This window comes from Maniola jurtina, chromosome 9 (genome assembly GCF_905333055.1).
Source record: "Maniola jurtina chromosome 9, ilManJurt1.1, whole genome shotgun sequence".
NCBI classification, from domain to species: Eukaryota; Metazoa; Arthropoda; class Insecta; order Lepidoptera; family Nymphalidae; genus Maniola; species Maniola jurtina.
The window spans coordinates 12,045,306-12,060,885 of NC_060037.1; the positions used below are offsets into that span (position 1 = coordinate 12,045,306).

A 15,580-nucleotide genomic window follows, 5' to 3' on the forward strand; every position below is an offset into this window, starting at 1 on the left:
CCGATCCAAAAAGAGGGGTGTTATAAGTTTGACGTGTGTATCTGTGTATCTGTCTGTGGCATTGTAGCTCCTAAACTAATGAACCGATTTTAATTTAGTTTTTTGTTTGAAAGGTGGCTTGATCGAGAGTGTTCTTAGCTATAATCCAAGAAAATCGGTTCAGCCGTTTGAAAGTTATCAACTCTTTTCTAGTTACTGTAACCTTCACTTGTCGGGGGTGTTATAAATTTTTAATTTACACTTGTTTTATTGTAAAGGACTTGGCCGAGCCACTTTTGTTAAAAAAGTACTGGTTCTTCCACAATAATTGAAATTGTAAGAATGCGCGATAGAGAAGGAAACTTAGCTAATCACAAAGAGTCTAGGTACTCTGAGCGTTAGATTCGCGTTGAGTGTTAACGGTTAACCCTGAGCCCCGCCATTCACAATATAAACAATTCCCAGTGCGTAGTTGTAGAAATATTCGCGGAATTCTATGGCGTAATGTTGGCCCGAATCTTCTGATTTACAGCGCGCCCGCTAATTTAAGACAAGTGCTCAGTTTTACGTTCTCAACTCGTATCGCGGTTGAGTCTACGGTGTTCATTTTTTTTTCTTTGACAGGTTTAAGTTTGACGACGTTTTATGGGTGATCAAAGGTATAACAAATTACTAGAGAACGTTGTGAGAACCTACGATTTACGGGTTTTGATATTTGGGAAGGTTGGCGACAGCTTTTTTGCACTGTGGAGTGCACAACTCAGTCAGGAAAGTTGAAAGTGTCTGACGCCCAATGCAACAACGTAAATCTATATCCGCACTATCTATCCTGGAACCCTCGTAGCTTTAGTTTTAAGTTACGTAATTAATTATCACCACTATATCGTACAAACTAACAATTCCAACCATTAGAAGGAGTACAATACCTACTTACTTTGTAGTGTACTGTACTAGTACTTTGAATAAATGATTTTGAATTTGACTTTGACTTTATCTACGCCAAAAAGACAGATGCAGCTTGACCATAGGGTAAAGTAATATACCTAATTAACCTACTTCACTCTCGCTAAACGAAAAAAAAAGTCTTCTCGAGCTGACCACCGAGCTTCAGTTAGAAGATGGCCCCACATAATGATGATGACCCTCGCTAGGTCCACTGGTACTTTTTCTTCTTCTCTGGGGTCTGTTCGTCCATCCGCCCTCTGTCAGCGGGCTGTATCTCATGAACCGTAATAGGTAGAGACTTAGAGAGCTGTTTTGACAGAATGTCTATTTCTATTGCCGCTATAAAAAAACATATTTTCAAAATGGCCACGATGAAAATTAAAAAAAAACGAAAGTGGTATTTCGTGAACGATTCCGACTCGCACTAGTGACTAGATCGATTTTTTTTCTGTAGCTTAGTCATCTCTAGTTTGTATGAGGTCAGAGCATTGTTTATATTTGGAAATAGATTTATAGCTTTTATATAAAATGTATAATGTACTTTAACCAACATAACAAATTGAGGTGATTTTTCAATACAATATTCTGTTATGCATGTAGTTAGATAGGTACCTAATTTAGGTTCAACCGTCGAGTTTCTTGCTAGTTCTTCCCAGTAGAAAGGGCATTACGAATCATAACGAGGTTAATTCATTTGACGCATTAAAATTAAAGCTTCTGATAAAAGTTTAATTGAATAAAAATCTTTATAAAACTATTTGGTTAATTTATTTGCCAATTCTTAACTGAAAGTTTTTATGACGTTTTAACTACGTTGATACTTGGTTCTAACTTCCAGCTAATGAAACTAGACCAAAACTTATGATACTATTCGTACCTAGTTCCTTGAAATGAATGTCCAGACCTACCTAGGTACCTACTACAAAAAATAAAACACATAATAAAGACACATAGTTTATTACATTATTTTGGATCCCTTCACAGTCTCATAAATGATACAGAATGTTAATAAATAAGTACCTTTAGTGAGCTTGTATATTTTGGCCGGTATTCAAAGACATTTTGAGTACATACTTCCACACATTAGTTTCATTCAATAAATCCACGCTCAAAATGTTCTTAAGAATAATAACCTCAAAAATGTTTCAAAACCCAACCTCAGTTAATTAGTTAGCTGTAAAAAAGGTCAAAAACTAATTTATTTTTAACCCCCGACCCAAAAAGAGGGGTGTTATAAGTTTGACGTGTGTATCTGTGTATCTGTGTGTCTGTGTATCTGTGTATCTGTGTATCTGTGTATCTGTCTGTGGCATCGTAGCGCCTAAACGAATGAACCGATTTTAATTTACTTTTTTTTGTTTGAAAGGTGGCTTGATCGAGAGTGTTCTTAGCTATAATCCAAAAAAATTGGTTCAGCCGTTTAAAAGTTATCAGCTATTTTCTAGTTTTCTTGTAGAAAAGAAGGTTAGATAACCCTTAGGTTCATAATATTCAAGTGTCAATTGACAAATGTCAAGCTGTCAAGATGGACGTTGCCTAGATATACATAATTATTTATTTGAAAATGATTTGTCGGGGGTGTTGAAAATTTTTAATTTACACTTGTTAAAGTTTGGAACATCGGCGCAAAGTTGCCAGTCGTCTATCGGTATTCTACAGGATATATTTCGGAGAGTGTGCACAAGAACTCTTTGACCTGGATCCTCCTCATCTTTCTACCATCCTACTGCAAGGCATCGTCAAGGTATGCATCTGTACGTAGTTGAAATTTCTCGAACACGTACGAAGCGATTTGCTTCCTCGTTTCTAATCCGAACCGCTAGGATATGGAACGCCCTTCCGGCATCTGTTTTCCTTTCCACTTTTAATATGGGTACCTTCAAGTCAAGAGTGAATATTCAACTTTTAGGCAAGCGCGCTCCACATCTTAGGCTGCATCATTACTTGCTAGCAGGTCTGATTGCAGCCAAGCGCTGGTCTATAAACTAAAAAAAACCGTGGGCTCAAAGGTTTACATACAATATCTTTGAGTCTGTTTAACTTTGAAACCACGTATTTTTAAGGAAATCTGATAAACCACAGACACAGATATTTGTTTTTAGAACGTGTTCACTTTGTTTCATTGGTTAATATTCAAATGAGAACCAAACCACAGAGTACGGAGGGTATTACAGAGGCTCCACGAAGCTGTCTCGACAGAGCAATGGTGTAGTAAGTGTGGCCGAAGGAATGACCCGAACTGGCCTACGTAGTTAGGGGCCTATGTTGAAAGATTGCCGTTACCACGAGATCAAAGCCGTCGGACTATTATGTATCTTTATAATTTTACCAAACTGTAGTGTATCTGTAAGTGTGTTTGATGACTAAATTAAATTAGTAGGTAGGTAGGTACAGGTTTTAATTTAATTCAACGTTGCGTCCACATCAATAAAAGTGTGGTGTCTTGAACGTTGCATGTTTTTTTGCCGTAAATTGGAATGTATTTCTACGTAAAAACGAGTACATTGACGAAAATTTGTGCTTCAACAGAATATTTTTCCCCGAACATGACGCACAACGTAAATTTTTATTGATGTAGACGCGGTTTTTCCGCTGATATTTTTAGTTGTTTCACACGTACTTTTATTGCGAAACAGATGTTCTTAAAAAGTCCATAATATTTTACACAGATAAATTCTTAATATTAGTGTTCATCTAAATGAGCGTAAACTCTTCTGAGTTTTTCTCTTTTATTTTTGTTCGCGTGTTTCTTTTCTTGTTTCCAGGGTTTTCCGAGAATGCCTGGGTTGCCCGCCGCTTGCGCACTTGACATCCTGGTAAAGAAATTGCAGAATTTAATAAATAGACAACTACAAATTCAGTTGAATATAGTATACAAATATTGCATGGGTACCGATTTACAGAGTAAAACACGCCTTTTATAAAAGCATTAACAGTCACATAAGAATAACTCAAAATTTAAAAAAACCCCCGACACAAGAACCTCTATAAGAAAACTAGAAAAGAGCTGATAACTTTCAAACGGCTGAACCGATTTTCTTCGATTATAGCTTAGAACACTCTCGATCAAGCCAAGCCACCTTTCAAACAAAAAAACTAAATTGAAATCTGTTCATTCGTTTAGCAGCTACGATGCCACAGACAGATAACAGATACACACGTCAAACTTATAACACCCCTCTTTTTGGGTCGGGGGTTTAAAAATAGCATTTCTCAATAATAAAATTAGTTTGCTACACGTAAGTACCGCACAATTTTAAAAATTACGCGCGGAAATATGCGCTCTGACGCGCACTATAGTTGCATATGCAACATGTTTTGTACGCGCGAACTATGAGCGAGATAGACCGAGTATCTATTGTTCTTCAGTAACAAGTGTAAATTAAAAATTTATAACACCCCCGACAAGTGAAGGTTACAGTAACTAGGAAAGAGCTATGATAACTTTTAAACGGCCGAACCGATTTTCTTGGATTATAGCTAAGAACACTTTCGATCAAGCCACCTTTCAAACAAAAAAAAAAACTAAATTAAAATCGGTTCATTAGTTTAGGCGCTACGGTGCCACAGACAGATACACAGATACACACGTCAAACTTATAACACCCCTCTTTTTGGGTCGGGGGTTAAAAATCAACGTCAAGCAATAAAGCGAGGTGAGGTGAGGCAAAGAAGCAATTTCATTGGTGTGAATTCAGTTTTAGTCAGCGTTAGGTTGCGCTTGTCTGCGCAAACGAATTTTGCTGATGCAACTTATAAAAGTGGTAGTTAGGTACAGTACACATTTATTACGGCGTCCGTATTTACTGTAAGAACAATTTCCCCGCTCGTTAACCGCCCGCCTCCTCGTAAAGCAGTTAAATTTTATGAATTAACGCTTGGCTGCAGGCCAGCCTGCCCGTTCCGTCTCCGGGAGGTTATTTGGGTTTCCATTTTAATATAATTGACAATATTCCGGTGCTCTTTCATCTTGGAATATTTTGGAATATGTTTTGAGTGATCTTGTCAACGCTCCTTTGGTATTTTGTAATAATTTTAAATATAAATTTTAATATTTGTTTGTTGCGTTGCATATGCGCTCGCGTATCGTTTATCTGATTGAGTTTTATGTACAATTGTTGTTGACATTTCCGTGAAGATCTCTGACATACCATATTACGCCGTAAAAAGGTAGCAGACTGACAGAGAGATAGATAGATAGACAGACATACTATTAACATTTATGTTAGTATATGAATTAGCATGTATAATGTAGGATTCATTACTTTAGAACGACTAAAACTATCTAATTTTGACTGGTTTATGAGAAAACGGGCGGTTAACGAGCAGGGAAATTACTCCTAAAGTAATGCGGAGATCATAATGTGTGTACCCGCCTAGTGACGGAATGCGAAAGTGCGAGAATGGGTGCGGTACATTTAGGTTATTGAGTGTGAATAGGTAATGTTTTTAACCCCCGACCCAAAAAGAGGGGTGTTATAAGTTTGACTTGTGTATCTGTGTATCTGTCTGTGGCATCATAGCTCCTAAACTTATGAACCGATTTTAATTTAGTTTTTTTGTTTGAAAGGTGGCTTGATAGAGAGTGTCCTTAGCTATAATCCAAGAAAATCGGTTCAGCCGTTTGAAAGTTATCAGCTCTTTTCTAGTTACTGTAACCTTCACTTGTCGGGGGTGTTATAAATTTTTAATTTACACTTGTTTATATTATGTTTGTTAGCAAAGTATATAATTTTCTCACAAATGGATAACAGCAAACATGGCAAACAGATTAAGTTCACAGTTAAGTATTTAGAACCACAATAATTATCAAGATAACTAGATAGTGCAACTTAGATAACTTAACTTACTTCTTTTTTTTTAAACTAGATATAACTGAAAAATTTCGTCAAAATTGGTTCATTAACGTTAGGCCGTGAAAACGTAGCAGACAGACACACGTTCGTACTTATGATATCAGTATGGATTAGCCTGTATAAAGTAAGATTAATATTTTAAGAACAACATAATATCTAATTTAGACTCCTTTACGAGGGCAGTTAACGAGCAGACAAATTACTCTTAAAGTAAATACGGGTGCCGTAATGTGTGTACCCGCCTAATAACGGAATGCGAAAGTGCGAGAATGGGCGCGGTATATTTAGGTTAAGAGGGGTCTCTCCGTTGCTCGCTCCATACAAACGTAGTTCCAATTTCATTTGAATTATAAGCAACCAAAGTCCATGAAATTTTGCAGACATATTCTAGAAACTAATATCTATGCCTGTGGTTTTCCAGATTTCTGTTAAAATATTCGGTTTCAAAGTTACGCGGTCCTAAAAATTAACATACAAATCTTTGAGCCCCTGTAATTTTAAAACTACATATTTTAAGAAAAATCCAAAACACCACAGGCACAGATATTAGTTTCTAGAATATGTCTGCAAAATTTCGTGGACTTTGGTTGCTTATTATTCAAATGAAATTGGAACTACGATTGTATGAAGTAAGTGACGGAGGAGCCCTGTTAATGAGTGCAAATATGTTTTTATATGTGCTAGCAATTGATATAATTTTCTCACAAATCTAACTAATCATTCACTAAAAATATTTTTATATGTTTGCGTTTTATTGTGTTGAAAATTGGTTGATGGCACTCGCTTGATAGTTTCTGATATAGTACAACTATCGATGTATATGGATGGGCCCTTCGAAGATAAAAAACGCGCTCAAAAAGTCAAGAGAATTTGCAAAAGTCTCTTGACTTTTGACGATGACGATTACTCAATGACGATGACATAAGATTCAAGCGTATTTTTGCGGACGGAATTGTATGGGAAAGGCTAATCCATATACATCGATGAGTACAACCAATGTACAGCACCATTATTATAATACTATCTAAAAAAATTACAAAAGTACTTAACTTTTTCGGAAAGTTATAATTTAATGAGATCAATTCACCAATAGTACTTTAGAAAATCTTGACATTCAACTTTTGACCCTAAAAATACCGAAAACCAGATCTTTCTAATTATGATTATTGTTCACTTAACGTTGCATTATATGATTATATTAATTTTAATATCTTTTCTTTTTCCAGATCACCAACGTGCAGCTAAATACTTTAAATAAAACAATTGACTTATTAAAAAACGGTATTTTATTTGACCAAACTTACCCTAACATTGGTTTCCCTTTGACATGCGCAGTGCTTTTATTCAATGCGAAAAACGTGTTGTCAATTTCTGTAGACTTGTTCAACCATCCCTGTAAAGATATTATTATGCATTAATTTGTTGTTTGGGTAATTAGTTTTTAGGGTTCCCCATATCCAGAGAAAAATGGACCCCATATAATGGATCACTTTGTTGTCTGTCAAGACCCCTCAGTAAATCAAACTTATAGGACACTTGCCATTGACCTATAATAATCATGAAATATGGCAGGTATAGCTATGTCTTACATAATAGCACAAGTGAAGAGGAAAAACTGATAGCAGTGACTTTGTGGTTAGGTTAGGAAAAAAGAGAAGAGGACGACCAAAGAAAAGGTGGATGGATTGCGTGAAAGAGGATATGCGTATAAAAGGGGTAAAAGAAGAGAGTGGAAGAGGAAGACATGTTGTGCCGACCCCACGTAGCGTGGAATAAGGGCCGGAAGAAGAAGAAGTGACTTTGTGGTTACGCCACAAAAATCAAAGTGTTATTTTCTTGTACTATGGTACGGACTACGGAATCCTTCGTATGCGAGTCTGACTTGCCTGTACCGGTTTTGTGTAAAAATATACTTGGAGGAATGTGTGGCTTAGTTGTGACAACGCGTATTAACCGACTAGTTTTATGCCCGCGACTTCGTCCGCGTCCGCGTGGACTACACAAATTTGAGAACCCTATTTTACCCCCTTAGAGGTTGAATTTTCACAAATCCTTCCTTAGCAGATGTCTATACGTCATAATAGCTATCGGCATGCCAAATTTCAGCCCAATACACCCAGTAGTTCGAGCTGTGTTGGTAAATTAGTCAGTCAGACTCAGTCACCTTTTCCTTCTATATATTTAGACTAAACCCCTCTTGGGATAATTGCCTTTTTAACCGACTTCCAAAAAAGGATGAGGTTTTCAATTCGTCGGAATCTTTTTTTTTTTTAATGAAACCATCTTAGGGCATATTAAATGGATGGTTTCAAAGTCTATAATGGACAGCTTGAAACATTTTTTGTGTTTTCATATATTATTGCGATTAATTTCATCTTCATATAGATATCCAACTCACCTCTACAGCTCTAGTTTCCCTGGGCGTGGGTTTCCGCGCGTCGTTCTTCTTCTCCTGTATGAGCTGGTCGATGGGCGCGGGTTCGACTCCCGGCGGCAGCTTCTCCCACTGCAAGCGGCCGCTCGCTGCGTCCTTAAGCAGGAGGCGAGCGGAGCGGGACTGGTCCGGTTGGCCGGCTGCCGTCATGAAGCCTCTGTTAACTGAAATTAAAATATGATAGAAATATTGGATAGAATCAGGCGTTACTTTGCGGAAGTTCATGTTTAGCAAGAAACAGTTAAAATTATTTTGCTATAATCCGCCAACAGAAAAAATCTGTATGGTCAAACATGCAGTTACAAGCTAAGCACCGCTTACCTCCCCAACCAAGCAATAAAGCCAAGTTCCCAAGCAAGCACTGCCACCACCACTCACATGCACCACCATACAAGACTTTTCCACTACTCTCGTAGTGTATACTCCACAGAGAGTAGTGGAAAAGTCTTGTGTGGTGGTGCATGTGAGTGGTGGTGGCAGTGCTTGCTTGGGAACTTGGCTTTATTGCTTGGTTGGGGAGGTAAGCGGTGCTTAGCTTGTAACTGCATGTTTGACCATACAGATTTTTTCTGTTGGCGGATTATAGCAAAATAATTTTAACTGTTTCTTGCTATGATAGAAATGATAAAAATAACTTTCTTTGGGGAAACCGAACGTTTTATCTGTGCAATTATGGACGAAGCTATTAAGACTAATTAATAACTACCGGAAACGGAATGAAAGATGGAACTGTTGACATTTGTCGTGTGTGCCATCTTCCTGGGGAATCCCTCAGACATATTATATTGTACCCCATTGTTCTCATCTTGCAAACGGCAAGCAACGGATCGACGTGATTTTTACAATGGGTATAGTTAAAGATCTGGAGAGTGACATAGGATCCCGTTTTGCATTGCATCCCGAAAAATCAAAGAATTCCCACAAGATTTTTAAATACCTGAATCCACACAGACGAAGTTCAAGTTAAAAATATTTTTATTCACTTAAACTTTTACAAGTACTTTTGAATCGTCAAGTGCATCTACCGCTGGTTCGGAATGCTTTTCCTCCCGAGAAGAACCAGCAAGAAACTCGGCGGTTGCTCTTTTCAAAGATTTCATATACAATATTATGCCATGTATAATGTATATATGTATAATTACTTTTAGTAATTGAAATCCCGCGCATTGCGGGAACGAGCTGCAGGTCAAATCCACGCTCTTTTATTATTTACATAATCTTCGATTGTGTAATATGCTTTTTTCAGGAGCATAATTTTAATAGATTTTTAAACTTGTGTAAAGTCGCAGGCATCAGCTGGTAATCTATATAACTCACACGCATGCGCAGTAAGTATCTTCTTGTACTCTAGCTCGCTGCCCTCATACTCAGGTAACAAGAGTCCGTATTTCTTCTCGAAAGTATGTCGACCCACTAGCTCACACAGTCGCGCCATGGCTGCCTCGTGAGCACGCATCTAGAAAAACATTATTGTCAAAATCTTTCTCTAATATATACTAATAATATGAGTCGACAATTACAAAAAACACAACAGCCATGTCATATTGAATGTTTTTCAAAAAAATTAAAGCCATTAGTATGCTGGTAAGAGAATAATTTTGCTGTATGTACATAGTTATGGTAAAATAGAGAAACTCACATACATACTTATTACTTACATACATACATACATTAACCCTGAAGACATTGCTCTTTTTATTGGGAGTCAAAAAGGTGGAAGTTGTCAGTCTGTTATTTTTCATGGCTCAACCGCCAAACCAATTTTAATGTTTGGTACAGAGATAGCATACAGCATAGAGATAGACATAACCTACTTTATATACCAGGAAAATCTAATTACTAAGCATTTTTTCTAGCAATGGTGAATCCTATAATTACCTCTCCTTATTTTCATTCTTGTAAATACCTGATGTGTTAGTAGTCACGTTTGGTATTTAAGAAGCTACTTCGGGTGGATCACATCAGGTATTTACGCATATGTATACATGCGATATGATAGATAAAGATAGATATAATATGTATAATCATTGCTTCTTCAATATGCTGTTGTAATGCAAAGAATGTGTACCTAATATGTATGTACTTACCTGCATATATTATGCAATATATATTGTGCTTTTTAAAATATTATAAATAAAAACATAAGATAATAAATTGTTATCTAGTAAAAATATGAATTGTAAATTTGTATTTAACTATTATATATCAATAACAACAAATATATACCTTCCAATAGGCATATACCTACAATGTGATAAAGGTGTATATGAGCTTTTCCATTTAAAAACAGTTTTATTCAGAATAAATAGTGATTAAAAATCAATTTTTTAAATTATAGTTGTAGTAATAAATTGTGTTCATAAAAAGAAATAAAAAAAAAAAGAATGGAAAAATTGAAATATACTTACCTACTTGTTGTTACTGTAATTATAAGATTAACATTTCTAATTATGTATTACCTATCTTACCTAAAAGCATGTATAACTTATATGTTTGTAAATTATTTGTAAAATTTTCAGTAATAAAAGGCTTTATTATTATTATTATTATTATTATTATTATTATTATACTATCGAGCTTACACTCACCTGGTCAATGGGCAGAACAGCAGTCAACAGTAGATCAGGAGCCACTGCATAGGCGGGCAACACCAAGCCAGGGCAGTCCAACAGTTCCACATCTTCATCCAATATCAGCGACTGGATGTGCCGCGTGTGACCCGGCATTGAACTTACACTGACCTAGAATATTTAATTAAATGTGTCTTTAATTAAATTTAAATTAATTAATAATTAAATTAAAAAATTAAATGTTTAAAATAAAAAATATTTTGTGCAATTACTTTTGAACACACTCTGAATTTATGATCTCAGGGAGGATCTCGTATGATAACAATTTTTTACAGGATTTATTTTGAAACTAGCTGATGCCCGCAACTTCGCCCGCGTGGATTGGTTAGATCCCCTGCAGCATCAGGATTGAGGAGTTGGACTCCAAATTTTTTATGAAACAATGTCGCAAAGTTCCTCTATCGATTAAAAAAGAAATGACGCAAATCGGTTCAGAAATCTCGGAGATTTCGGTGTACATAGGTAGAAAAACACAACTCCCTTTTTGAAAGTCGGTTAAAAAAGTAGCCTATGTTACGCCCTGGTCAATTCTCTACTTGTCTATGAAAATCCCGTCAAAATCGGTTCAGCCGTTCCCAAGATTAGCCTTTTCAAACAGACAGACAGACAGACAGACAGACAGACAAAAATGTTTAAAACGTGTGATTCAGTTATAGTATCGTTCAAATAACCATATGACCTTAATATGCGGTAGTTATTTCGAAATTACAGACAGACACTCCAATTTTATTTATTAGTAGTATAGATTGTTTTTGTTAATTCAATGAGCAATTTGAAATGTGATATGAGTTTTTTTGGTAAATCTCACAAACTAAAAACATTCACAAGTTCCAAAAAAATATAGGAAACATTCAAAAAAACATTACTACCTTTTTAGTCTGCATTAAAATATTGACAGAACTAGATTTTCCTACATTAGGATATCCAATCATTCCCACAGTTATTCTTGGCGGATTCTTCAATTTGACCACCTTCTGTTCTTTGAGTACTTGTAACAACTGGTCTCTGTCAAAAATCTCGTGTGAATTTTGAACTCTTTCTTTATTTTCTGCTGTATTACTAATAGATTCTTCTGTAACTACGTTTTCACCCTCTGTACCTTGGTTTTCAAATGTGTTATCATTTGTAACTACATTTTCTTCTTGTTCACCATTTTCTGTAACTATGTCAGTATTAGTTTGAAATGGTTCTATTGGTCTACCTAATCGTAAACTTTCTAGAACTTTATCTAATGCCTGTTGTATAGCGTCTATTTTATTAGCAGTATTATTTACAGCTTTATCCAAGTCTCCAAGCTGTCTTTTGAACAGTTCTATGTCATCTTGTGTGTCATTTAGTGCGTTTGGATTTTCAACATCGCTTTCGTCTTCAGAATCGCCCATTTCTGCGCCTGAGTCATCGTTATCTTGTTCTTCTGATTTAATTGATTCTTCTTCGGATATCTTTCTTTCTTTGCTAGCTGTACTTTTTACAGCTGAGAAGAAGATTATGGGAATGTTCTGAAAGTAAGAATGTTTAATGTTTAAATATTTAGTGATATTAGACAAAGCATTTCTGTACGATATTATTAATACATCTTTATTAATGTAGCTTACGTACCTCTTTATTAAAGTATTCAGCCCAACATTTGCGCAGATATTCAGTAGTTAAATCAGCCTTGTTTAACAAGAGTATGCATTTACATTTTTGCTCAGCTGCATATTTTTCCAAGTCGCTACATCTAGATTTAATTAAAGATAAATTATAAAAATTATTTAATGACAGCAAATGGGTGAAATCCCATATTTAAAAACATAGTAAGCTAAGATCTTTTGTATCTAGAAGGTAGTAATAAAAAAGCCAAACTACAGAATATCAATTACATATAGGTAATTTTAAATTATTACAAGTTATACACAATTTGAATCTCGTACAATACAACTGACTGACAATTTCTAAGTGTAGAAAGAATAAGAAGAAGAGGCAAAGTCAGTAAAACTTTTTTTTTAAGTTTTAAGTATAGCTGACAACAGATTTAAATCAGCAAATCCCGCACATTGCTGTGCGGGATTTCAATTACTTTTATACATAGCATATTGTAAATCAACTTTTTTAAAAGAGCAACCACCAAGTTTCTTGCTGGTCCTTTTGTAATAATTTTGTTTGAATTATATACTAAAAAAATTATACCAAGTGTTAAATGCAATATGTATGTTAAAAATCCTAAAGGGATTGAACAATACCTGAACAATAGAGGATTCCTAGCATCCAACAAAAGCAGCACCACATCAGATTTCTCCAAAGTTCTCCACAACTGTTTCCAAAGCTCCAGGTTCCTCTCGTAAGGTGTAACAGCAGCCCCGAGCTTGGCTTGCAGTTCATTTAAATGTCGCCTCCAGTTTAAGAAAGCATCTCTTTCTCTAGCCAATTGCTCTTCTGCTGTAATACCTGGTTTCCAGGCTGGTCTGAAAACAGTAACTAGATAGTAACAGAAGCATTTCTGACAACCTTCCTGGAGCAGTGTTGAGTGTTGTGATGTTATAAGTGGGAGGTGACGGGTTTGAATCCGGAATTTATATTTAAATGGTTTCTGGTCTGGTCTGGTCTGGTGGGAGGCTTCCAAATAGGATGCTGACTGCTTCTACACAATATCAATAATTGTGTATTATAGGGCATATGCGTAAACTGTGTGTGTAATACTACTAGTAAGGATCTGTAAAACTTATTCAGACTTGAATATTGCTTCTTGCCAACACAACAATCAAAAAGAGATTTTTATACCTTACCTTCTTGGAACAGTGAGAGGTTCATCAAAATCTGGCTGTGATGTGACAATATCAACCTCACATGGTGCAGTATTTACATATTTGATATTTAGTTTCTCTGCTATGAACTCTCTATTAGCTAAGTCAGCTGTGGAGAGGAACTCTTGGAGAGATGACTCTGCTGTCACTGATTGTAGGTTTAGACGGCCCCAGTCAAAACCGTCATTAACTTCAGTTGTGTGAAGCTAAAATACATAATGATTGATGAAGATAAAATATTTTTATAAAAAATAAAAATTATTTTGTTTAATATTAGGTAGGTACTTATTATGAATCACACTTCACACTTAATATTATAAAGACGAAAGTTTGTGTGTATGTAGGTATGTGTATATGTGTGTGTGTGTGTTTGTTACTCCTTCACGCAAAAACTACTGGACAGATTTGCCTGAAATTTAGAATGGAGATAGATTACACCCTGGATAGCACACAGGCTACTTTTTATCCCGGAAAATCATAGAGTTCCCACAGGATTTTTAAAAAACTTACATCCACGCGAACGAAGTTGCGGGCATCTGCTAGTATAAAATAAAAATCTATTACTTAATCATTAGTATTTATTGTTAGAACTAATAACTGAAATACTATATGATATCTGTGTGTTAGTGAACCTAAAGTAGGTACTTTAACACAGCCACATTACAAATGCATTACTATTTGCCTAACTGCATAGAACTTTTCTAATTATGTGAAGTGCCAAACTTTAAGTTTCAATTATTATCTTTGATTAGAGAAAGATACAAATTGCACTGGTGAACAGCAAATATCACAGTAAACTTTTGTAAAGACAATAATACTTGTCGAATCTATCAATGTATATTGAGCCTATATTGATTCACAAAGGCCTAGTTTTATCATAATCAAAAGAGTTGCGTGTATTACTCAGGCATTAGAAATTTTAATTATACTTATAGTAAAGTTATTCAAATTGTTTACCAGGGTATTATCTCCTACATGTCTTCGATTGCGATTTTTAGCAAATCTATCTTTAATGAGCGCTCGTCCGAGTGTGTCTTTATTCTTTTTTCCCATTGAGACTCGTACAATGTAATTTTACACAATATTTTACAGTATTAAGAAGATAATATCGGTATTGAACGTGGATAACTAAAACCACCGACGAAAACCAAAACAACATGTGATGTTAAACGTCAAAATCAAGTTTTAGTTGTCAATGAAATTGACAGATATTCAAGGAAACAACATTCAGAAAATGAAAATAACCATAAAACACGTCTCTAGAATTTAGTTTTTATTGACTACCTCGTCTTGCTAGCTCTGGATTCTAGCTTTTGATTCTATATACATACCAAAAAGTATATGTAATCACTACAAGCTCAGTTTAGAACCTACTCAGTTTACACATGCAGAGTACTTTGTTATAATATAATATTATATGCATATTATGTCAGTATATTCGATGTTGTAAAAGATTGATGGATTCACCAGAGTACTTTTTTGAATAAACTTTCCAGTGTACTATTAGGTACCTACCTCTACTTATCTACCTAGTTCCTGACTTACAAACCTAGGTACCTATTTGTTATTTTGTTCTGCTTTTGTCCCTGTTACCGTTAACGCCAGACCGTCCTTAGGCCTCATTTACACTACACGAGAGCTTTTTAACGTCCGTTAAAAAAGCGTCCAAAATAGAACAAATGTATTCCCGAGGTATATGTTCACACGTCAACGCTATTTTACGTGTGAACAGATACCTAGTTACTTGGGAATACGTTTGTTTTATTTGGACGCTTTTTTACCGGACGTTAAAAAAGTTCTCGTGTAAATGAGGCCTAATTCTTCTTTTCTTGTTTTGTGGCTTTTTGTAGTTGATTTTTGATATAGCGAATCAATGCTAGAACAGCACAAACAATGCAAATGAATGCAAAAGACTCTTCTTGTTTTTATCAGCTGTGTGAACATGGTGTGAAC

At 35.5% G+C, this 15,580-nt stretch overlaps 1 protein-coding gene across 1 annotated transcript; it reads right to left on the reverse strand.

Annotated features, from left to right (window-relative positions):
* Window positions 1–3,166: 3,166 nt before the first annotated feature.
* LOC123868531 (large subunit GTPase 1 homolog) lies at window positions 3,167–14,791 on the reverse strand. Its single transcript, XM_045911089.1, has 10 exons — window positions 14,585–14,791; window positions 13,610–13,833; window positions 13,067–13,288; window positions 12,444–12,564; window positions 11,714–12,343; window positions 10,803–10,955; window positions 9,532–9,670; window positions 8,179–8,378; window positions 7,085–7,173; window positions 3,167–3,737 (listed from the first exon to the last, which is right to left on the reverse strand). The coding sequence occupies exons 1-10, from the start codon at window positions 14,678–14,680 to the stop codon at window positions 3,608–3,610; spliced, it is 2,004 nt and encodes a 667-aa protein (XP_045767045.1). The 5' UTR covers window positions 14,681–14,791; the 3' UTR covers window positions 3,167–3,607.
* Window positions 14,792–15,580: the final 789 nt, after the last annotated feature.